Below are 26,355 nucleotides of genomic sequence, written 5' to 3'. Positions count from 1 at the left end.
TAACGTGTTAATTATTTAAAATTAATCGCATGCGTTAACGCGTTAATTTTGACAGTGCTAATATATATATATATATATATATATATATATATATATATATATATATATATATATATATATATATAATATATATATATATATATATATATTCCAGCAGGGACTTAAACCTTCTTTCTATGGGACAACAATGGAACAGAAGTTATTTTCATTAACCAAACCTGATTACCTGTGATCTGGACAGAGCTGAGGTTGCATTCTGTGGGCACATGTTGAAGGTCATGCTTTGGGATGTGCTGATGCTGCTGTTGTTGGGGGCCATCAGGTCAAAGAGGTCAGCTGATGAAAGGAGGGCAGATGTTGGTGTGGAAGCAGTAGGAACGGACATGTCACTAAAGAGGTCTGGGATGGGAGATTGAGTAGTGGCATCAGGAGGAGTGGTAGAGACAGTGTTCCAGCCACAAAACTCACCATTACCAGCTGACAATAATACTAAGGAGACAAAGAACCATGAAAAAAAATATTACCTCACAGAGACACACAAACAGAGCTTGTTTTTTTTCCCTCATGAGACCAAAAAATGTCACCACAAGTTCTCAACCACACTGCTATAGTGAATATCAGTAAGTGTGATTATTCTGCCCAAGAGTTATAAAAGACACATGTGCATACTAAATGTATTCACAAAACTTTTAACATTTTTAATGTTACAGCATAATTCCATAATGGATTAAATTTATATTTTTTCCCAAAATTATTCAAACAACACCCCATATTAACTTCAACAACCCTAATCTATTATTAAAATAAAAGAAACCATTTAGAACAAACAATACAAGTAATATAATCATCAATTTTACAGTAAATATATTGCATAATTCCTATGGCTGGGCACAAGCAAAAAATATATATATATTTCAAGGTAATAATTTTATTTCCAAAATTATTCTAGATTATTTTACTCACAATCACTCCTGAAAATGATTCATAACAAATTTGCAAAGGATAAGCTGTTTCAAGATGACACAATAAAGAAAAATAAAGGCAAAGAAGGGCAGACTAATGACTTATTGTACTTAGCCATTTTTAATACTTCTGTAAGATCAAAAGGAGGAAACAGCTGAAAAGGCCAAAATGGCAGTAAAAAAAGGTAATAGGGGAGGGTATTATCTGCAGTAATTGAAATTCAAAAAGAACATGACAGAATCATTGAATTTGGTAATGGAATCTCCTGCCAAGCTAAATTTGGCAAAACATTACACAGGGGGTTGGATTCTATGAATGTGAGCATGCATGTTTTCAATCAGGAGGTTAATAATATCAGAATTAAATAGTGACAAAACTGTGAAAATGAAGGATAGCTTATTAAGAGGTGTTGTGTGACTTGGGTGCCAACAGGGTGAGAATGATAAGTTTATTCAGGAGCATCCCTTCATGTCAATGGGAAGACAGAAATACAGCATGCTTGCCCTATATCTATAACCCTTATGGCAAAATGAATTTCTTGAACACCGATCTTTTGTTGGTCAGACATCAGGACAAAGACAACATTATAATAAAGATAGAGCACCCCCTCTGAAATAATCCATGGTTCATAAAAAATGTTATTTTTCCCCCAGATTTCAGCAATGAACCATTTTTGAAGAGAAGATAAGTTGACAGTGCACGACAACCGTTTGCAAACAGGTAATACTGTCTATTCCTGATGTATCCCGACCTTAAAAGTAAAATTTAGATTTTCTGCATCTTTACCTCAAAACACTAGAAAAATCCTTTCATTTCTACTTAACATTTGCCTTTCCACATAGTGGTGGCAGATAATCAATCTTTTTAAAGAGTTCTTCATGATTTACTCTAAAATGACCACGCTGTACCATGCATCAAATTAAGCGATTATATTTTTAAATATCTGAATAAAAGCTTTTTTCATTCATTCATTCATTCATTTTCTTTTCGACTTAATCCCTTTATTAATCTGGGGTAAAACAACTTATCCAGCATATGTTTTACGCAGCGGATGCCCTTCCAGCTGCATCCCATCTCTGGGAATCATCCATACACACTCATTCACACTCATACACTACGGACAATTTAGCCAACCCAATTCACCTGTACCACATGTCTTTGGACTGTGGGGGAAACCGGAGCACCCGGAGGAAACCCACACAAACGCGGGGAGAAAATGCAAACTCCACACAGAAACGCCAACTGACCTAGCCGAAGCTCGAACCAGCAGCCTTCTTGCTGTGAGGTGAGAGCACTACTTACTGCGCCATCGCGTCACCCCAAAATCTTTTTACTTTTCAAAATTTACTTTGACTTGTATTTCATTGCAGACAATTTGAACAAAGTATGTCATGTTGTCTGATCAACTTTATTTCATTTGTAAATATACTTCCTCTGATCAACTTTATTTCATTTGTAAATATACTTCCTCTCCTGTCATTCAGACCTGCAGCACATCCCAAAAAAGGAGATGGACAGGAGACAGGAGCAATTTAGGGTTCTTAATCAGGTAAATTGGTTAAACAATGACGTGGTTTGAAATATGTAGGGAGTCAACGGATCGTTCCAGAACCGAACAAGTCACAGACCATATTTTTCTTAAAAGATTGGTTGGTGCCTACATGTCTGAGCTTTGATTTCATTTTCAAGGCAATCCACAGGATGACTTGCCAGTCGCGATCACAACTGCATGCTAATTAACTATTACACCTTAAAACAATAAGAGGCTCTACAATCAAAAACCCACCAAACTAGTAACTGAAAGTGCCTTTTGTTTCACGCCAGCGACCCATGTCTGAGAGGAATACACATTCTAGGCTCACAAAGAAGCAATCACAAGCTTCCAAACTTTAAATGGACATACAGTAAAAATAGTTAATTTGAGTAATGTATGTTTGCTTTATGTTTCTGTAGGTTTTTGTGTGTACATGTTCCATGTGTTTAACAAAAACTGTTATGGATAGTTATTGAGTTATAGCCCTCAGTGACAAATTAAATCTACAGAATGTTTGTGAAATACTTCATGTTTGGTATTGATTGAAAGCTAGGAAAGTTTCAAATGCATTGTTTTATATGAAGAAACCATACTATGAAAGGTGTCCATGTTATGAGACTATATTTTAACAACTATGCTATCAAAGCAGCACCGACACAATTTGCCAACCCGGTCTTCTAGAGGGCAGAATTGGGGTGTGACCCCACCCCGCACCTTCTCTGATTGGACAAGTATTATGTAGACCCAGCCTCAACCAAAGCCTATAAACTTTGAACAAAGAAATTTCATCGCTGTCTTTTGCCGGTCATCTTTGCCAGTCGTCACCGCCGTCGCTGCCCATACGTCGCTCTTTTCGTGGTGTGGCCATTACATCGCCTCGCCGGAAGCCTCGTTACATCACGGAGCAGACCGCGACCTTCACTTGCTGCCGGCTTGACCCCCGATCTGCTTGTGCAACCGCTTCAACAACAAGCCATCGGGTCAACACATCAAACTCTGAAACTCATCGTAACTACAGAAACCCAGGAAGGACTTTGAACGCTAGCAACCGACTAAGGAAACCCCTCTTCACCGACAAGGGAATTCCATCACGTCACTGAAGTTGCTACGCTGACCAATCAGCTTCGCCGGGATTTCCCTTTGGACCAGTCGAGGAAACCAAAATTCCATCAGAACGCAAGTAGCACAAACAAGGTTTCTATCCATTGTTGAAACTAGTGTGAATTATGTTTAAGTAGTAAAGAATAGTGAAATTCTCTGCTTTTATGGTTTCTCTCATGTTGCAATGCTAAGAACTTAGCAAAGACTAGAAGATGAATCCACTCAGTCAAAACTCTCCTCAAACTGCTTGTGCGTGTGTGTATGTATGTGCATTTGTTTGTTTTACGTAGATTAGTACTTTGTGTTATAGAGTAGCAATAAACTTTTGTTTCATTTTAAGATCAGTGTTGGTGTGTTGTGTGCTTTATAAGTTAATGTCTCAGCTTCAGATACTGCTACCTTGCTCATTAAATAATTAGATACTGTTCTTACATTGTTATTGTTGGCCACGTAATAATATAATACAGAATTGCTTAACTAAACGTTCTATTTGCTGGACAAATACTTAAGTTAAGTGTAAGCTTTAAATAATTCTTTGTGAATCATGTTCGAATCTTTGATTCAAATCCCCAAAGTTTAAACATGAGTTAAACCAACGACCTGATTCTTACAAATATGTGAAGTCAACAAGTGATTGTAATTGTAATTTAGTAAAAAAGCACCATCCAAGAAAAGGATAGTTCTTTAGAAGTGCAAGATAATTTCGATTTCTTAATCCCTTGATTCCATCATGGAGTTGAATGTTTAAGATGAATGGACACTCGTGTCTTTTCTTTTTCCGAAGGAATCCAAAAGAAAAAAAAAAACAGATACCATGCAAGTAGGAGGGTGTGGGGGACCCCTAATAGTATCTCTGGGGGATAATTAAGAATCAAGATGGGCAACCCAAGCAGTGCAGACATGTGAATTGACCAGGTGTTGCCACAATACGACAACTGGTCTGCAGTGAATGTATAACAGAAAGTTTAGTGTATCTGAACTAATCAAATACGCAAATGTATTAACTTTTGTTGAATGTGATCGGTTACTAATTAGAAACACAGTGCAAATTTAATGATCACTTGAAATTGGAGTCAGAGTAAATTTGGATCAAGAAACAAACAAAATGAATTCTAATCAATAAGATAATTATTTTCAAAAGTGCTAGAAAAGGCTCACACGCATAAAACCTTCAACCATTTACCGGAATCCATCACTGGGCCGATAGAATATAACCCTTACAGGAGCAAAAATTGGCAGAGGATCACCAGTTTGCCAACACATTCGTTTAAAAAAGATATATTGAAATGTTTAAAACAATGTGTTTCAAAGAAAGATAGGAAGACATTTGGATATTTTCCCCTCAACAATGCATAACATAATTAAAAGAGTCAAGGAATCTGTGTGCATAAAGAACAAGGGAGCAAGCCTAAACTGAACAACCATTATCTCCGATCCCTCAAGTGGCACTGCATCAAGAATTCTCACCACATGGGCTAAAGACTACTTTGGGAAACCTTTGTCAAGTATCAAAATACTTACAGGTTACATCCACAAATGCCAGTAAAAACTGTACTGTGCCAAAACAAATCCCTATGTTAACAGTGTCCAGAAGCACCATCGTCTTCTCTAGCTTTTGAGGCATCTGGGATGAACCATCACACAGTGGAAAAGTGTAATGTGGTCAGATGAATCAGTGTTTCAGGTATTTTTGGGAAGAAATGGAGGCTGTGTGCTCTAGACCAAAGAAGAACGGGATCATCCAGACTGTTACCAGCAACCAGTCCAAAAGCCAGGGTCTCTTGTGGTATGGGGTTGTGTCAGTGCCCTTGGCAAAGTTACTTTTTACTTCTGTGATGGAACCATTAATGCTAAAAAGGACATAGAGATTTTGAAGCACAATATGCTGCCTTGTTTTCCAAGGATGCCCATGAATATTTTATTGAGGCAATGCAAAACAACATTCTGCACACATTTCAAAGTTCTGTCTGTGGAGGAAGACGATACAGGCACTTGCATGGCCTGCCTGCAGTCCCAACCTGCCTCCATGAGAAAATGAGTGGCACATTTTGAAGTGCCACTGCGACAACGAAGCCCTAACAAATGCGACAACAAAGCCTGAGTACTGTTGCAAACATTAAGAATTATTTGCAGGAAGAATGGGACAAAATTGCACATAAAGCACTTCTTCTCCTGGGGCCTGTTTCAGTAAGGAGGTTCAAACAACTCGGAGTTTAAACTTGAACTCTGAGTTGATTTACCGAGAGAGTAATAACTCGTTCAGTTAGGTCAATAACTTTGAGTAGACCAACTCAGAGTTAAGCACGCACACCGTGACTATAAAAAGGCATTATCAATGGAGCGCAGATATTACGAGTGACCATGGCAACATCTTAAAAAAAGAGATCACCATTTCTTTCTCCAGCTGAATTTGATGTGCTTATGCAAAGTTATAGCAAATATGAGCGTATATATTTCAAAAGAAGCAACTATCAGTGAAACAGAGACAGTTAGCCTGGAAAAACAGCTGCTCAAGTAAATGCGTAATGTTACATTTAAAATATTTAAATAATTAAGTATAATAAAATAAGTAATGTAATGTGTGATGTTTATAATTTTTTTCCAAACTTTTATACACGTTAATCAGTTTTAATAGATTTAACAGTGCACTTGTGTCTGCCTTTTTTACTGATCAAGTGATAGAGTTTGATATAACATTTAGAAGGTAAGTTTAGTAAGGCAGTACTAAAAATTATTTTTAGAAAGAATAATTAATCTAGTTACAGTACATGTCGAAGGTCAGTGAATTTAAGCTAATTATTTATTGTTGTGTGTGTGTGACTAAAAGGTAGGCAATATCTATATTCTCATCCAAATATATTACACAAATTTATGTGCAAAACTGGAATATTGCGTAAAAGATGCGAATAAAGCAATTTCCATCCAACGAGTCAAAGAGAACAAAATCGTCACTTCCTGATTAACTGGGGCCAAATATCAACAGTAAAAACAGAATTTATTGAGGTAGAAGAAGCTGCGTCATTTTTTCTTTATTTAATAAATGTACTTGCGCCTCAGAAGACAATGCTGACACACAATGAACACGTGGGGGCGTTTGAAGCCATGAGAAGCGGAGACTCTTGACACGCTCCAGACGCTCTGAGGTAATTAATAATATACACTAATACTGAAACAGTTAAGGCATTTTAAAATGACTAAAACAACATTTAAGACGTGTTACAGTGTGCTCAGCCTTCTGGTTTGTCCATTCACACACATTTTCATCATCAAATTATGACCTTTTTGTAATGTACATACTGTACTATGTTCAGTAAAAGTGTTTACATCGTAGTTTATGCGCATATTTTCTATCGAATAAAAGTTTATCCTAATCAATTTTTATGCATATTTTCAAAAATTATATGTATCATGACGTTTCCATCAATTGTTTTTATGCACATCTCTAAAATGAGCATTAAAATAGGTGGGTGGAAACTTAAGGCTAAGGCGAGAAATACTGCTTCATCTTTAAAAAAGGGGAGGAGACCAACAGAAACTCTGAGTTTAGAGAATAAGGGTGCTTTCACACCTGTGAATCGATTCAGTTGTTCCGAAACAGAGATTAAAATTGTTACATTGTTGCTCTTTGCTCTTGGAGCGGTTCGCTTTCACACTGCAAAGTTTCTAATCGGACCAAAAGAGCTAAAACAAGTCACGTGCGAGTAAACTCTCCTTACATTGGTCAGAGTGTCAGGGTTTATTTTGCAGTGTCACGCTCAGCTGTCAGGAGAGGTGGTGGTTTGGTGGTGATTGACAGGGTGCGCGCGCGTGACGTGTCTGAGGGAGAGACACGGTGGGGAGGGGGGAGAAGGGTGCGCAACGATGCCTATTTGAGGACTGGGAGAGAGACACGAGATTACCGGGAGATCATCACTTGTTTGCGGGCATCCGGAGACTCGCGAAACTTCCAGCCCTACTCATAATTCTCTCTTCATATAGCCGTAAGCCTATTACATATCCATAAAACACTGTGATATAACCGCGCTCGGATCGGATCGCTTTCTCACTGTAATCGAACCGCTCCAGGGTTCGTTTCAATCGAGCCGAGACCACCTCATTCAAGCGATCTCGGAGCGATTACTTTGGCGCGGAACAGAGCGCGATTGCCCTGTTCACATATGCCAATCGAACCGCGCTAACTGGGCAAACGAGACACGTTCCGAAACAAAAGTGTAGGTGTGAAAGCACCCTAAAACTTGCTCCTGACCAGGTTAGGTTCAAAGAGTAAGTTGCCACAGTAACTGACTCTGAGTTAAAGTTACCTCACTTTCAGAAACAGGCTTGACTTACCCTGCTTTCTCAAGTTTAACAAACCTGCCATTTTGAAACGGAAAACCCAGAGTTTCTCTCATTTCAGGGTTAAAATACTCTGAGTTTTTACTTAACCTCCTTTCTGAAACAGGCCCCTGGTGTCTTCAGTGCCTAAACATATTTTAAGTGTTATGAAAAGGAATGGCAACATTAAAAAGTTTAACGAACATTTTACAAACATTACAACCTTTTTTGAAATGTGTTGCAAGCACCAAATTTGTTATGAGTTTATTTTGGGGGAAGAACAAAACAAAATAAAACAAAAAACAAAACAAACACAAAACAATAAATATCATGAGGAACACATTAAATAATATTTGTTGTATTGTCTTAAGTAAGAAATCACTTATGTTATAGAATTTTCCAAATTTCCAATTTATCCAGCATATGTTTTACACAGCGGATACCATTGTTGCTGCAACCCAACATTGGGAAACACCCATACACTCCTGCATTTACACACATACACTACAGTTAATTTAGCCTGTTCAATTCACCTACAGCACATATTTGGACTGTGGGGGAAACCGGAGCACCTAGAAGAAACCCCCGCAAACATGGGGAAACCATGCAAACTCCACAGAGAAATGCTAACTGACCCAGCCGGTATTCGAACCACACAGCCTTCTTGCTGTGAAGCAATCGTGCTACCCACTGCACCACCATGTTGCCACAGCATGTCATATTCTAAATCAAAATATAGTCAGTTAAATAGACTTAAGCATTAATTAAGTTATTCAATTGTAAAAAGAAATGAAAGACTGTTTAAACAAGTGCTAGCACAGACAAAATTAAAAGTTAGTGTCAGTCATTGTAACTCAAATGCAATGTAAAAAAACAGGAAGGGATTTGCATTGTCAATACTATGATGCTAAAGTTAGTATTTCCCCAGATTTCCTACTGCGCTTTTAAGCCTTGACTGAAATACAAGTAGTACCCTTTTAGTAGAGCTTTCAGTGTCAGAGGGATCAGTTTTCGTTGTTATTGATGTTGTTGATTTTTTTAATGTTGAATTGTTGTTCTAATTGGTGGAGGTGTCTGAACCTTTGTCTGTGTATTTTTAGGTAGTTATGCTGGAAAACACTTTTTTTCTATGGCAGTTTTTTAAATGTGCTATAGAAATAAATTTTGTTTTGTATTGTTTTTATTATATGAACAGCATGTTAGCTTCATGCTACCCAGATAGCAAAATACACTCGGGCCAGTTCCGGCTAGATTGTCGCCTGCCGGAGACTAACCCCTCGGCCCAACTTCGGCTGCCGGACTCGGGCCGGATGCCTGTGGACTCACTGCCCGATTCCGGCCCGAATCAAGCGGGCCAGATGCGGCGGCCGTAAGCGAGCCGACGCTGCGCATCCGCGCCGGAATCGGCGCGAGGGTAATGTGCGCTGCGGCCCGGAGCTGGCGCGACTCCGTATTTATACACCTTATAAAACCTTTTGGTATTACATTGGTACTTGATATATGGTATTACAACCATTTAAATTTATATAACAGCAAACACAGGCTATAATGTACACACAAAGTGTAAGCACTGCGTTTAACCTTTGAATAAAGTGCAAACTGCATACATATTCTGTAACGAAAATAATCAGACAAATGACAAAATAAATAAATGTTAAACGTTTATTGATTGCATGAAAAAAATAGTATTAAAATTTTATAAATAATTTTGTAGTGCACAAGAATATCAATATAAAAACAACAATAAAACAACACAATAAAGACACACAGAAAGATTTAAACAAAAACTCTAAAAATTACACACAAACACAGATGTTTTTTAAAACAACCCTGTTTTCCCAATAGACTTGAATTAAAAATTTGTAAAAAACAGCTAAATTTTATATAAACCTAAATATAGAAACCAATTTAAGATATAGCAAGAAACATCTTAAAAATACCAATGACAATCCGTAAAATATCCAAGTCAAACTTGTAAAAAGTACTGCAGAATTCTGAAAAAAACATCTTGAAACATTTTTAATAAAACATTAAAATAATAATAAACAAACATATATATATATATATATATATATATATATATATATATATATATATATATATATATATATATATATATATATATATATGTATATATAAAATTGCAGAAGTATAAAGTCAAACTTTTTTTTTTAAATAAACTTGAACAAAATCAATTGCACAAACAGCAAGACATGAGTGAGATGATTATACATTTCATATATATACACGTCTTGTGCAATTTTATATTTATAATTTTATTTGTATTACGTTTATTAAAAATGTATCAAGATGTTTCTTCAGAATTTGGCGCACACACATACATACATACATACCATACATATATACACACACACACACACACATATATATATATATATATATACATATACATAGATATATATATATATAAATGCAAATGAAAGAAACAAATTGTTCAAGTATCAGGGAACATCCTAATACACTTAAAATGTTGTTTAAAAAATAAAACAAAATAGTGATGTAGACATTTGACACATTAGCTTTCTCTTCTTTCTTCCTCCATCCCTGTCAGGGGCAAGTTGTAGCTACCTTGTAATGCATTTTCCACTTCTTTATCAGTGGCGTGGTATGGACATTTGTCCTCACTCCATCTGTGATTAAAAGATAAACAGATAATTAGTAGTGAACAAGTACTAATGTAAAAAAAAAGGAAAAAATTAGGAAAAAAGTAGGCTACCTACGAAGCAAAAAAAAAAAAAAAACAATTAAAAAAAACAAATAAACTTAAAACACTTTGAAATTAGCAAGAGCTTGAACTTACCAGTTTCTTCATTTGTTCGGGCTGCTCCTTTAGTTGATTTTCAAGCTTTTCCAAATCAAATTGGCCAAAGGAAGGTCAAATGTGTTTACATCTGGAATTTCATCACGTCTGTTTTGGTTTTGTGAGAATCAGGCCCAGCTGCTGCTTTATGACGTTGCATGATTTTAAAACTTCAGTCAGTCGTGCTAAAAAAGAAAAATAACAGATTAGTATAAATCAACCTGTAGCTTATTCTCATACAACTTCTGTAAATACAACAGTGGGTTAGACACTGCTGATATTCTCTAGTTGATCTTTACTTTCTAGCTGCATTAAACCTTAACAAATTTAGTGATGTCTTCAATTCTTACAAAGACATCACGAGATGCAATAAGTTCTGTCTTGATCTCAAACTGCACTAGAACAAAGACTGTAAATGTTCATAGGTGTACTGCAGGAGTGTCCAAACTTTTTGGGCCGAGGGCCAGATGCAAAAAAACAAACGTTGTCGCGGGCCAAATTTTACATACATCACACAGACGTGTGTGTGTGTGTGTGTGTGTATATATATATATATATATATATATATATATATATATATATATATATATATATATATATATATATATATATATATATATATACATACAGTTGAAGTCAGAATTGTTAGCCCCCCTAAATTATTAGCCACCGTTTATTTTTTCCCCAATTTCTGTTAAATGGAGAGTTAAACATTTTTTTTCCACACATTTCTAAACATATTAGTTTTAGTAACTCATTTCTAATAACTGATTTATTTTATCTTTGCCATGATGACAGTAAATAATATTTGACTAGATATTTTTAAGACACTTCTATACAGCTTAAAGTGACATTTAAAGGCTTAACTAGGTTAATCAAGTTAACTAGTCAAGTTAAGGTAATTAGGCAAGTTATTTTATAACAATGGTTTGTTCTGAAGACTTAAGGGGCTAATAATTTTGACCTTAAAATGGTTCATAAAAAAAATTAAACCGCTTTTTATTCTAGCCGAAATAAAACATAAGTCTTTCTCCAAAAGAAAAAATATTATCAGACATACTGTAAAAATGTTCTTGCTCTGTTAAACATCATTTGGGAAATATTTAAAAAAGAAGAAATAAATCAATGAGGGGCTAATAATTCAGACTTCAACTGTGTGTGTGTAGATAGATAGATAGATAGACAGACAGACAGACAGACAGACAGACAGACAGACAGACAGACAGACAGACAGACAGACAGACAGACAGACAGACAGATAGATAGATAGATAGATAGATAGATAGATAGATAGATCATAACAAGAACTGCTGCTTAATTGAATGCATGTAATAGCGACACCCGGTGGTTATTTATTGAATTACGTTCATTTTTGTATAGCGGGCCAGATTCTATTGATATTTATAAAAAGCCTCGCGGGCCGCAGATGGCCCGCGGGCCGTAGTTTGGACACGCCTGGTGTACTGGAATGTACAGTATCTGTGCATCTTTATGGTGGTCTTAAGATTTCTGCCATAGTCATTGATGGTGATGGTACTTGTGGTGCTGCCTTGATTTCTGAAATCGTCATACCTGCCTTTTATCCAGCCTCTTTGTTCCAAGTAATTTTTCTTCATCATGGTATAGATGTGTCTATACTGTCCCTTAATCAGATTCAGATACATTTACAAAACAAAACATAACTTTAGTATAGTGCCAGGGCAAAACTCACAGGTTGTAATAGATCAATGACAATGTTGACAGTATGTGTTTAAAATAATTGCAAACAAACCTGTTCTGTCTTTAGAAGTATGACAGGCGATCATCATCCTCATCTGTCTACCAGTCAGAAATCACAGTTGCGTGTGGATGTTTGAGTCGAGCTTCCTCATATGCATCTATAATAAAACATCACATTGTTGTTAACCTCCCGTAAAGAAAAGTTCAAATCCTGAAATACTATCAAAGTTAATTAATGCATATAATACCTATAGTGTAAATAATCAGTACCCAGAAGGTTGCACAAGATTTATTCGGAGATTCATGCAGAGTGACAGCCTTATGAATCTGAGACATAGATTTGTAAGATGGTCAAGCACATGCATTATTCTGTACCCATGAAGATTAACCTACCATTGTGAAAAATGTTTGATGATGGTAGCCAATAACAATAAACCATTTCAGCTGTTTGTGAAGCAATTAGTAATGTAATGTCTGAAAAGCTCAATCTATGTTGAAAATGTATCAGCAGTTTACAGCTTATAATGGACTTTTAGCACACAACTATAACATGCCTGTTCACGTTCAAAAGAGTGTGCCATTGACTTCTTTGGTCGTGATGTGCTGCAAAATGATCTCACTAACCTTTGTTAAACAAGAACAATAAGACTTAACCAACAAATATTGTTACCCATTCATTTAAATCAGAATTTATCACTGTCAATAACATAAAAAAAACATCAAAATCTGCTTTAAGACGTTCAGTTTTACATTAACTGACCATTACAGCTTGAACAAAAGATATAATTGATTCACATAGGCTAACACATATGAATTAAAGTGCATAGTAATATATTTCTCTTGGATAATTTAAAGAGAATAGTAAACAGTCGAGTTTCGATCATTTTCGTGACTAACTGCATAAACAAGATAAACAATAATATTTTATTAATCCAAAACGATTAGTTTTTATTTACACAATCACAGAATTAATACTGTTGGATAAGTATACGCCTGTACAATGATTTTTTTCAACATCCACGGTACTTTATAATGTTAAATCAGGAAAAAAACACGTTTTGCCAAGTTAGTTAATGGATTCGTCTACAAAAACTTTCTTTAACGCAAAGTGAGCATACACACAAATTCGTTTCATGTTTCTTTAAAATAGTTTTCAGTTACTACACACGTTACAATCTAACATTGTGTAAAAGGAAAAGGAACTTTCAGACGTGTTTGTAACTGTTAGCGTTAGCATACATTAGCTCCAGTCGTGTTTCTTAAAGCAAGTTACATTTCGTATCAAACTGTTTTAAATTACTAAACGCTGTTACAACCAAACACCGTGGAAATGTTTTAAGCTCTAAATTCGCTAATTATACAGAACACAAGCAGTAAAAAGCTTACCTTTCTGACCGGAATCCACGTGAAATCATTGAAAAACCAAACTTTTTCTTCTTGTGATCTTCGTGCCATGGTGGTTGACAACCAGCTTTTTGGAGCATTACCGCCACCGTCTGGATTGGAGTTTGGATCAGGAGTTTAGTAACGCATGTGTTTATTATGAAACCAACTTCTGCTTTAAAAAAAAAAACAGTCAGCACAGGAGCGTGCTATCTCAAAAATAAGCGAATTTTACATAGTTTTTCTCTAGATGACATGTATAAAAATTTATAAATAATACTGTTTTGTTTGCGTCTAAACATTGCGACCATCCACACTAAATATTCTTTTTTTTTTTTTTTTTTGCTATCGTACCATGAATATTTTCTCAAATTATCATTAAACGTGGAGCTAACAGATTACTAGATAAAATAAGAACTGGCCCGGATAACACTCGCCGATGCCGAGTCGGCGCCGGGGGCAGCCGAGCTCGGGCCGATTACTGCCTGCTATCTGGGTAATCATGTTATCATCATCATGCTAGTTTCACAGTTACCATGTTGTTAATATTTAGCTATTTGTACCATCAAACTAGCTACATGATTACTATGCTGTTAAAATTGTTAACATTTGCTTATCATGTTAGCTACATGCTAACTACTGTACATGCTAATTGTGTTAGAATACTGCTAGCTCCATGAAAATGTAATGCATGCCACACATAGAATTTACCTGGGTGGTAAAAATACAAGTTTATTTGGTAATACTTATTTTTTAAACTGTTATTTTCATTTTACACTTTTTTTGTAAGTACTCAATATAACAAAACATCCACTGTTGATTGGTAGGAAAATCTTGGCTCATCTAACACGTTTTGTACTGTTAAATATGTGTGTGCAAGAACTGTCGACACTACCACACACAATCTCATATGCTCTGGAGAGATCTACAGAGACGCGGAAGATATATTTCACCAAACCAGGTCAAGAAACTCTTTTTACAGTTCTGACTTTGGTAGTAGCTTCGAGAAAAACATCAAAACGTGAACAAAAGAAAAGCCTTATCTTAAATAGGGTGACCATACTTTCGGAGTTACTGTTATTACAAAACAGTGGTTAAGAGTTGTTAAATGTAGTTGTTAAATAAACAAATTTAATTATATATTAAATTAATAGATTTTGGATTAATTTAGAGGTCACACAAAATGTTTGTCATGCATGTATGCAAACGTTGGCCAGTGAGACTTAGGGGTCTATTTTAACAATCTAGGCACAAAGTCCATAGTGCAGGGCGCATAATACTTTAAATAATAATACTTCAATAATAAAATAACACTTAAAAACTTAAAAATAATACTTTTTGTAATCTTTTATTTCTTTAATTCTTTTTCATTTGTAAAGATATTTTTGTATTGCATTTTTGTATTACATCATGGGTGAATTAAGCAATGTGTAAGTGAGACGCACAACTAATGCGTTCTGAGCTGGACTTTGAGACCTGCTCTCAGCTAGTCTATTGCACAGTCTATTTTAGTTCCTCAAAATAGCAATGCACCAACAATGTGCCTTATCATGCCTCTTATCTAGACTGAAACACTATTTAAACTATGTGGTGAAAAAGGGGAAAATTTGTGTTGCACTGGTCTAAAAATAGTCATAGAAACACATCTTGCGCTTGCGCCGGGTGTATGATAGGGCCCTTAATCTCTAAGGACTAAGACTACAGCCAAGAGATAGAAGCAGCAGCTTTTATCTGTCAGTGTGTGCACATGGCTCCTGAATAAAGCACAAAAGAGTGAAATAGTTCATTTTTTTATTTTATGTTTAAACATTTTTAAACATATATTTACTTTCCCCCATTGAAAAGAAACAGTGTGATATAAAAGGTGTTAGATGCTGAATATATATATTTTTTTTTCATTTATCTGTTATTATTCTGTTGCTGAGGGTCAAAAGCTTAATAGAAAACATATTAATTTATGCATTAGAAGTTTCTTTCCTTTTAGCACCAGAGACATTCTCATATTAAGAGGCTTTGTGGCTCTTCTTTAAAAAGCCCAGAAAGAGAAATTGCCCCGATATGCAGTGTCAGCTTTGCACAAGTTTATGTTTGTGTCTTTCTTTACATTGTCTTGCTCTTCCTATGCGGGAAGTAGGGTTTGATCTGTGGAATATATTGTGTAATTAAAATAATACAAATAAATACAAATATTGTTAAAAGACTCATTATTGTTTGTTTGTGGCATACAGTTGACACTTTTAAGTGCCATGGGTAAAAGATGTGTTTCAATCCGGCTACCATCGCAAGTGTACTTCACACCTGTTGAAAGAAATTTTATTACACAAAAAAAAAAAAAAAAAACATCCCGATGCAGATTCTTTTTCATGGAGATATGGGAAAAGTAACATAACATTGAACCAATCGTTACGACCTCTATGGAAGCTCACAATGTATGTGACTCATTGGGCCCTATCATACACTCTGCGCAATGTGGTGCAAGGCGCGACGCAATTGTTATTTGCTACTTTCAGCTCGGCGCAAGAGTCGTTTTAAGGTGTTGCGCCATGCTGTTTAAATAGTAAAAGCATTTTTGCTCATATGTGCGCCCATAGGCGTTCTGGTCTAAAAAAGCATGCGTGTTTTGGCGCATTGCTATTTTGAGAAACAATAATAGTCTGTTCTTTAGACCAGAACAAAGCAGGCCTATTGTCTGGCGCAGAGTGCGCTTGGCTTACACACTGATTAATACACAGAAGATGTAGAGCAATACGCAAATATCTTTACATATGAATAATAATCAAAATATTAAGAATATATATAGGATATAATAAGGATATATATAAATATAAAAGGACTATAATGTTACAAAACATATTATTTTCTAGCCTACATGAATTTAAAAACCACTGCCTTTATGCTTTCTTCATCTCGGGAGGCTTTTTCAGTTTATACAAATTGCTTCTGTACAATATTATCATTATTAGCAGTATTATTTATTATACAGTATGCATATTTGTATTTGTTTTCTTAAAAACAAGCTTAGATTTGTCCACCTGTCAGGTTTTAGATCATATGGGGCACAGCATGTGTATTAGGATATAACTCGGGTTTTTGAACACACTTCGTTATTATTGTTCATTTATTCGTTTGCTGAATTTACTGAATTTAGAAATAGTTTTGAAACAAATCTCTGCGCTTAACAAACTAAATGAATTATTTATAGGCTAATTGAGGTCTGTGCGTACAAGGTTTTCCTATCCACGAGAGTGAAAGTGAAACTAGATTATGAAATGCCTTATCTCTGTTTAACTGTTTTCTTGCTAGTGAAATGCTCAGTTTTTCCACCTACACTTACTTTACATCATGTAAATAGCAAGTGTGCCATGGCGCGACACAACTGACTCTTGAAGGGAATGGGAGATGAGACTCTAATTGGTTTATTCTCAAAACACACCTATAACTCTTTAAGAAAATAAACTCAACCCTTTAAGACCGTGCGTCACGGCCCAAAGCGGATTTTTACGTCCTTATATTAGCAAAAGTGGATTCTAACATGCCCTGAAAGCATTTGCGCCCCATTTTGCGCATGGACTGTCAAAATAGAGCCCTCTGTGTTTAAACTAAATTCAGATGCTTTTGATATTTAAATATTAAGTACCAAGGCACCCACAAAACTCGCAGTTGAGATTTGAGAGGGGCTCTTAACTAAACATGTGAAGGAATAATATGATGTGCAAATTCAGTCTTGTTTGTGATTAACACTCTTATATCCAATAATTATGTCAACACACCTGACTTGAGTATTATTGAGTCAAACCCTTCTGACATATTCTTTACCAAACTGTACCAAAACTGAGAGCCCTTGAAACCGTGACACAAATCGAGCCATGAATAATCTGAACCATTTCAGCCTTTCTAGTTAATAATATATATTAATAACTATTATAATTATAATAGGCAGATAAAAAAATATGTAATATAAATAATAATAAAACAATCCTGTGCATGTGATTTTAATCAATGTGGAATTAAATTTTACATACCAGAAGCTGGCGGGAGACTGGCAGAAGCAGCTGGTGAGGAAAAATCAGCAAAATCACTAATGAGGTTTGAGTTTCTACCTGTAAACAATCAAGACAGCATATAAAGAAAGAATGTAACACAGGTGATACTAATCATAATATTTAGAAATACCAGAATAACTAAGATAAAAAGACATAGGAAATACATTGTACTCACACAAACCCATAGAAGAAAAAAAATTGGTTAGTTTTTTATACAAAGCAAAAATGAGTGAGTGATGGTCTGCTTGAGCTGCACAGTGCATCTTGAATGCTTCTCCAAGCACAAAGGACAAGTAAATTAAAAATCTCTCTTATTTTTAACACAAAAAACAGAAAAACAGCAGTTTTAGCAACAGGAAAGTGATATGTATGCAGTGTTCATACATTTTAAGTATGTTTGCATTACATTACATTACATAAGTATGTTTGTGGCCGTTTTGTATAAATATTATGTATACAGTTGAAGACAGAAAAAGAAAAAAAAATTAGAAGAGGGCTAATAATTTTGACTTCAACTGTATATAATTATTGCAAATAGCTATGAACAGGCTGGGCTGGAACAGCACAGACACAGTGTAGCAGAACTGTGCTTACGGTCACAGACATCTTTGTTAGATTCCTCCCTAATGGTCCTTTGCTCTCCTATCAGTACTATTCTGCCCACAAAAGCAAAAATGAATGAATAAATAAATGAATAATAAATAAATAAATAAATAAATAAACAGGCAGTTCATTCCACTGCGGCGACCCCAAATTTATAAAGGCACTAAGCTGAAAAGATAATGACTTAATGAATGAATGAATAAATAAACAAACCTATGTCTTTGTGTTTTTTAAAGCTGATTAAAAATGTGATTTTAATATCTCACATGAGGCTTTTGTTTGGCGTTTGTTAGCAAATAAACAATTATTCCATTTTATTGAAAATACTGAGAAATACTTACACACATACAATACACACCCATAATGTAAAACTATCTAGCTGCATCACTGAAGAACATCTAATTGTAAGAGTAAGAAAATCTACATGAGTTAAATCTCCAGAATTAAAGAAAATTGGAAGAAATAATTAATGCCAAATTAGTTTGAAAGCTTAACCTTGTGTGAGCAATAATAAATGCTTAGCAAAAAAACATGCATTTAAATATGGAGAATGCACCTGATGGGGTTTTACCTGAAGACAACAGATGACCAGAACCAGACTGAACAATCAACAAATCTGTCAGTCCTGGGGTGGATGACTGATTTGCTGAGGTCTGAAAAAAAATATTATGATTTTATATTTTACCACACGATGGCAGCAGAGGTTTGCTTTTGTATCCATAATCACTACTACAGCTACGACTGTATAGGTCCACTCAAACTTTGTATTTTTAGCTTTGCAGTGTATGTAAAAAATATATTTTTAAAAAGCTGATTAAGTTACACTGATTAGGTTATGCATTATTTGTATTATCATGATGTAAATACTCGATATATAGATTTATAAATTGTCAACAATTGTAAGTAAGTAATATTTTAATCAATATAAAGTAACACTTGTTCAAAAAGAAGTAATGAACCATTAATGTGAAACTATTTTTAATAGTACATTAATGCACTTATATTCACAAGGCTCCTGTTGACAGATTTATTTTTTTCAAACTGAGAACACTGACATCAATTATGCCTTTATGAGCCATCTACTGTACTATTAAAGTAATAACAGTGGAATTAATTAAAAGGCCAGTATTTTACCTTGTTGTCAGCTTCTGGACTACTATTGTCTCCAGTGTAATGAGCAGCTGCACCCAAGTCAACTGTTTTAGATGGGACTCCACCACGTTTGCGTGTAAGGGTGGTGGTAGTGGAGTTGGAGGTGATTGTATCTGTGCTTTGAGTGATTTGAATGCTATTGGTTGTAATAATCTCCTCATCGTCTTTGAACTCCAACTTTGCAGGACGCCCATTCTGTGAAACTCTGTCCTCCTCATTATCACTGCAAGAAGAAATAGCAGAAAGACTAAGTTTATATTTTGAGGAACTTTGAACTATGCAAAACTCTGCTAGTCCCAATATCTACATTGTAGTTTGTAGCACCATGGTACTGCAAGACACATCACTGTACTCAACTGTATGTTCTGACGTGTAGTAGAATGACAATACGGCTTGACTTGACTTGAAATAATTCTTAATTGTTATGTCTTGACTGTCTAAACAGATTTGTATCAAATTAAATTATATACACTAGGTTTTCAAAAGGCATCTTTACACTACTAGGCATTCTCTAATAACAACAAACTTCCTATCATGCCTGACTCTCTCCATTCAGGTCACTCTCTTTGCCAGTCATGTCATTCTGACTGCAATTAGAAAATGTTTCATGATAGAGGCATTTTTTACGATCAATTTACTTGGGCCCGTTAGGCTTGCTTTTAGATGCTTAATTCCATTTTCTCACAGAATGCCTAAAATTGTCTGACCTTAACTGAGATACGTTGTCTGATTTCAGTGCTTTTAAAATGTTATAAAACCAGACTGCGCCTAATTTCTCCCCATTTTTTTTTTATAAATTGATGTTTTGGATCCTTTGGACTGGCTTGCTTGCTTAAGGCCTGCTCTTCAGCAGTCACATTTTAATTAAACTGAACTGAACTTCAGCAGTGAAATCTTTATTAAATAGAACTGAATCAGTTTTAATCTAACTGGAACTAACTGGAACTAACTGGAACTTAATCTAACTGGACTGGCTTGCTTGTTTAAGGCCTGCTCTTTAGCAGTTACATTTTAAACTGAACTGAACTTCAGCAGTGAAATCTTTATTAAATAGAACTGAATCAGTTTTAATCTAACTGGAACTAAAACAGTTGTACGACTTCTCTCCTGTCTGCCTTAAATGCTGGAATGTTCTACAAAGTGGCTTTTATTCTATTTTCTTCATCTATGGTAAGCTGTTTTGACACAATGTGCATCATAAAAGCACTACAAAAATAAAGACAAAACATCAATTTACTGGAACTTCTAAGTTTAGTTGCCTTGACACAATCTACTTTGTAAAAGCACTATAGACATAAAGATCAAAAGATAAAGATGAATGAATTTGTAGGAGAGTGCATCTCCAATAAATGTAATAAACATATTAAAAGTATAGATAAATACAACAGAGCAACGATACAAATAAAATATGAGCAGTCTTAAAGTATTCACTGAATAATATACACTGAATAACAAACAAAACACTGCATGTTCTTCACCATTTAAATAATTTAATACAATTATTTTTTTGCAAAAACTACAAATATTATAATTTGCTGCTGAAATATTTTGTGCAGCTCTAGAATACAATATTCTGCTTTTGAGAAAACAGCAATAATTGTGTTATATTACTGATATACAGATGTTACTACTTCAATGTGTTCCTTGTGCCGCCATTCATACCGCGGCGACGGCGGTACTTGATGCGCCAGCAGCATTTGACCGCTGGGTGGCACTTTAACCACAGATATTCAGCTTTGCCTTTTCACAATGCTAAACAGACTGTTCTGTAGGCGTAGCTTACTGTGTGTGATGTGATGTGTTCAATTAAAATATAATTTTAATTTAGTTTTTTCTGGTAATAGACATGCTCTTACACTATACTATGCTGTAGAAAAGACATGATGAGAAGTCAAAAAGCAAATATAAGAATTAAGTTATTAGCCTTCAGTGCCCGATTAAATTGCGTTGGGGTGAAAATAATGTTTTGATTTCTTTGACTATCATGGCAATGTTATTATCTCAAATCTTAAACGTGCGCATATGAAAAACAGCAAAATAATATAGATTATCCTGCCAGTAGAGCACATCACCTCACAGTTGTGAACTTGCGATCACCTCAACTTACATTTAAAATTTGTTTACCTGGTTTATTGTGAACTTTTTAAGTGCAAAGAGGATTCGTTTTGGAAAATAGAACTGAAGAAATGAAAGACAACTAAAGTGAAAGCATAAACATTCAGTACAAATAAGTAGTCTTAAATAAATAAATAAATAAATAAATAAATAAATAATTAAATAAATAAAGCAGTCTTTTAGTCTAAATATAGAGAGATGTAGTTTGCTATTTTGATAGGACTAAGACAAGATATTTTCATTTATGTTTTTAATTTACGTTTTTATTTACATTTTCGTTGTTGATTATATTTTACTATCTCATTTTATGTTTCAGTACATAATAATAAACGAATAATGAAAATAAATAAATAATGAAAATAGGACATAAATTAAGTCTGGCAGGTTTATTTTTAATAATTTAGTTTCAGTTGCGTTTTTTTATTTCAAAACGTCAATGTTCTGCTTTAAAGTATAACTGTTTTGTTTTGTTTTTTTACTTAATGGCTCAGTAAGTTTTGTATTTTAATTTCATATTCAGTCACCTTGCATATGCGTGTGAAATATAATGCCGCATAACCGCGGAAAAAGAAGAAAAGGCTGTCAGTTAAAGCTAATCAAAATTAGCTATATTAAAATACAGCATTTATGTTAATACAGGCAGAGTGTGAACAAACTCAAGGCTAAGATATGCGCTTGCTTTTTAGTGCATTTAAAATATAAATAAATGGGTTTTTTTTTTTTACTTTTTTTGTATGGTAAAGGACAATGCACATTATGTTATTGATGTAAACTTAGGCTAAAACTTACCATTGATAAACGTGACCTACCTCAAGCAGATCACTTAAAGTGTAATAAAAATAATGTTGCCGCAGGACATAAACGAAGTCCCGCAAGTTTATTTTTAATAATTTAGTTTCAGTACTATTAATTTTTTTTCTCAAAACATCAATAGCACCTTCAATAATCTAAACATTAAAGATGGACCGCAAGATGTGTTGAGTGGCTATATGTGGTGAAGAACGATGGCAAAGCTAAGTGTGATTATTGTAATAAACTAATAAGTTATAAAGCAGAGAGTCCCGACCAACAGGACTGACTTAGCATATGCGGTTGGCTCATTCTTCACGAATATAGAATTAAAATAATGGCGCGTTAGGATCATTGTGCATCCCGCAGGTGCAACCAACAAGAGTTGTGCATTTTAGTTTAACTTTTTTGAGCGTTATAAGCAGCTCGGTGTTAGTTTTTAATTAAATATATCGAGCCGAAACTAAGCAGCGCATTCTCTCCGCCTCCTCGTTTATAACCAGCGGGACACGCTACTGAAGCAGGAGAGACACTCCGTCGTTCATAATCTTAGCTGATGTGTCGGAGTCGAAAGAATATATCAAAGAGGAATGTTCTTTTTACAGTGCCGATATGTTTAATCTTTTTCCCCTGTCATTTCTCTTCAGCAAATTATATTTTTAAAGCTGCTTGATTCTTTTAAAACCGAAAGCAGAGCCCGACAATTGGTGTTTTTTCATAAGATACTCCTTTATTAATGTTTTATTTTATGAGTGTCTTTAATGTGCTTTTTAATAGTTTTATTTTATTCAAAGCAGCACCTAAAAGCGAATTTATCCTCAAATCGTGGCATGAGAGCGATGTCATGTCGCATATATTGCCTTTTTTTCTGATCTTTTTGCATAAAGGTTTTAATCAAAAGACAGGTAATTTAATTACTTTCGATGTGCTAAAATATTTGTTAAATAAATGTTATTTAAAAAAAGGCATATGCAATGTGCTCTGACGGGTAAAATCAGATTCTTTCTCTCTTTCAAGTTCAAAGCAAATTTGAATGCCAAAGGATTTTAGATGCATATTCAAGACTATATGTAGTATATTAACATCAACAAATTAATAAAATAAGTAGCAAATGAGAAATAAATGACAGACAAGTTGATAAAAACAGACATTATCTCTAAAAGTTATCAGAATTGCAAGATTAAAACAGCTGAATATAGGCCTAAAATAAATCTAGAAAGCTTGCGCACTGATATTTATATATTTTTTTCGAATAACGAACAATTTCAACCGCGGGGAGATACCGACAGCTTGATTTGCAGTATTTTCTAACATGTTAGAAGCAGGCAGCGGACATCAGCCAGCCGTAGAGACGGGCTGGCACAAAAAAAAACATGGCTGCCGGTGGGGAAGCGGCTGTGCCCTCAGCAGCTGATTGAGACGGAGCTGCATATCCTAACTAAGTGCACTAAATACTCCGAGACAGGCACGAGCACATAGGGCTCAACCTGTGCAGTGCACATGCCTTTTTTAGTCTTGGATAGAAAGTGCCCTTCCAAAATGATCAAAAGTGCCCCCCCGACGCGGCACACCCTCGGTCCCGCCCTTTCAGTAGGCGCGCGACAACACCTCTCTTGAGTACGCGTGCGACAACACCGCTTCAACACCGCTCTTCAGTACGCGCGCAACAACAACCCCCAAACCCCCCCCTCGCTCTTCAAAAAATTTATCCTGCACATGCCACGGGCCTGCTCCGAGATCCAGGAGAAATTCAACCCGATAATCCAACACATACAAAACAATTTGAGTCCCTGTCGAACAGAACCCATCTTACTGGGGGAGTGTGTGTGCTGCTGTGTGTTCAACCACCCGTTCCTGTCTCCAACACACAGGCTGGAACTCTTTATGTGGACCTACTTTTGATAATAGGCTACTATTATTACCTTTATACTGTTTAATGTTATCAAAAATCTATTTTTATTTTTATTATTATATATTTATTTTTTTTATTCTATTTTTATTTTTATTAATCATTTTTTTATTATGTTATTTTCATATTTGTTTGCACTACTACCCTTTTTTTGTGAGACGCAACGCTGCACTGCTTTGGCAAAACGAATGTACAGTTACTTGTCATGCCAATAAAGCACCTCAAATGTGAAAATGTGAAAATAGCTTAGGCAACAAATAACAAATAGTAATGTCTAATAATAACAAAAAATGCCCTTTTCATTTTCATACAATAGGCCTATGTGTGGGTTTTGACAATATGTGTTTAATTAAGCTATAAATATTTGCCTATCAGATGAAATGCATAGTAAAATATCAAATAAATGTCTCTTTTGCTGAATATTTAATTAATCTATATATTTAATATTTAAAAAATCAACTCCTTTTTGCCCAGAGAAAGAGGCGCGCGGCACTAGCGGACATGGGGCGCTTTCCCAAAAAAAAACGTAGGCTACAGTAACTTGCGGCTGAACTATGCACTGTTTGGGGAAAAAAAGGATATAGTGATGCATGTTTCCCAAAACCCCTAGTTTCTCTGTAGATCCATCATTTGAATCACGTTATAAGTAAAACGATAAAGCACACCATCATCACGAGGGCAATTAAATAAAGACAACCTAAACATATTTTTAATTGTTTATTTATGTAATGTGAGTTTTTATAAATTTGTTCTTTAAATTATTTATAACTTAGGCTATTCTATCGTGATGACACCATAAAAGGCCTTCAATGCACTGATATAGGTAATAGGGATACAATGAAAAGCCGATTTCACTATTGACCCTGTTTTTATTCATTGACGGCTTCCCAACGCCGCAATTCTGTTGCGCGAAAAAAAGCTGCTGCAAATAAGCAAATTTATGACAATACACATTTAATAGTTTCATGAAAGTAGTAGCTGGTGTGCTTCATCTGCGTGATTCTGATTTGACATTCTTCCGCTAAACTTGCTCTGTATTGAGGTGTAAATGGGCTATGCTCTTTGCTATTGAGGCTAAGACATCAAGGTGTAAATGAGCTATAGTTCTCTTTTCAACTTTCAATTTTGAGGTGGGGGAAGTGGGAAGAGGCAATTCAAATGTACCATCTCTAAAAATAAAAAGGCCGCTTACGCGTCATTTGTGTTTAAAGATTATTACCTTATTTTTATTTTATTATTATTAATTTATTCATTCATTCGTTCGTTCATTTTCTTTTCGGTTTAGTCCCTTTATTAGTCTGTGATCGCCACAGCGGAATGAACCGTCAACTTATCCAGCATATGTTTTACGCAGTGGATGGCAGGAGGGCCAGCTGGGGCTTCGGAACGGAGTGAAAGGAAAGGCGGAATTTGCCCCGAGTCTGGGAAAGATGGCTTGCCTAATTACACTAGTTTTCCTATCGCACACATGCGCCAAAATAAACAAATAAATAAAAAAGGGAAAGAAAACATCTAGCCTTGAGGTCTTTTTGCTTATAATCGCCCTTATGTTTCCGTTTTAAATGTAAGGCTGTTGCATAAAATAATACAATTTTAATTTATAAGTTACTTTGCTGCGTCCCCCTTGATGTTTCAATAACGCATAATAATCTACACACCATATTAAAGACACAGTAGACATAAAGGTTGTGTGTGAGAGCCCGAGCAAAAAAGGATCAGAAATTGATCACGCACGCACAGGAAAAAAGGCAATTATGCAACACATGACATGCATCGCTCTCAATTGACGGGCTCTGCTTTCTGTTTTAACATAATCAAGCAGCTTAAAAAATAATTTGATGAAGAGAAATGACAGGAAAAAAAGTAAAAAAATAAAAAATAAAAAGATTAAACGTATCGGGACTGTTAA

General features: G+C 35.1%; 1 protein-coding gene and 1 long non-coding RNA gene across 25 annotated transcripts in view; both read right to left on the bottom strand.

Annotated features, from left to right (window-relative positions):
- The window catches only part of clint1b (clathrin interactor 1b), a 542,948-nt gene that overhangs the window by 398,522 nt on the left and 118,071 nt on the right, over window positions 1-26,355 (bottom strand). For 4 of the 24 annotated variants that reach the window (XM_073935407.1, XM_073935406.1, XM_073935409.1 and 1 more), the window contains 4 exons: window positions 19,616-19,856; window positions 19,038-19,134; window positions 17,858-17,935; window positions 227-489 (listed from right to left, as the gene is read on the bottom strand). In XM_073935407.1, coding sequence (XP_073791508.1) covers window positions 227-489; window positions 17,858-17,935; window positions 19,038-19,134; window positions 19,616-19,856 — 679 coding nt within the window. Of the gene's footprint in view, window positions 1-226; window positions 490-10,501; window positions 10,564-10,733; window positions 10,919-12,305; window positions 12,377-13,673; window positions 13,949-17,857; window positions 17,936-19,037; window positions 19,135-19,615; window positions 19,857-26,355 lie in introns of those variants that run through there. The other 20 variants (XM_073935408.1, XM_073935410.1, XM_073935424.1 and 17 more) reach the window with 12 other exon arrangements.
- Window positions 15,182-16,133, bottom strand: LOC141379883 (uncharacterized). The gene is made up of 2 exons (XR_012396823.1): window positions 16,062-16,133; window positions 15,182-15,977 (listed from the first exon to the last, which is right to left on the bottom strand). It is a non-coding gene; the product is annotated as an uncharacterized lncRNA (long non-coding RNA).

Source organism: Danio rerio, chromosome 21 (assembly GCF_049306965.1).
Source record: "Danio rerio strain Tuebingen ecotype United States chromosome 21, GRCz12tu, whole genome shotgun sequence".
In the NCBI taxonomy this organism is placed as follows: domain Eukaryota; kingdom Metazoa; phylum Chordata; class Actinopteri; order Cypriniformes; family Danionidae; genus Danio; species Danio rerio.
The sequence above is the reverse complement of the archived record's forward strand: the minus strand, read 5'-3'. Positions and strand labels throughout refer to the sequence as shown.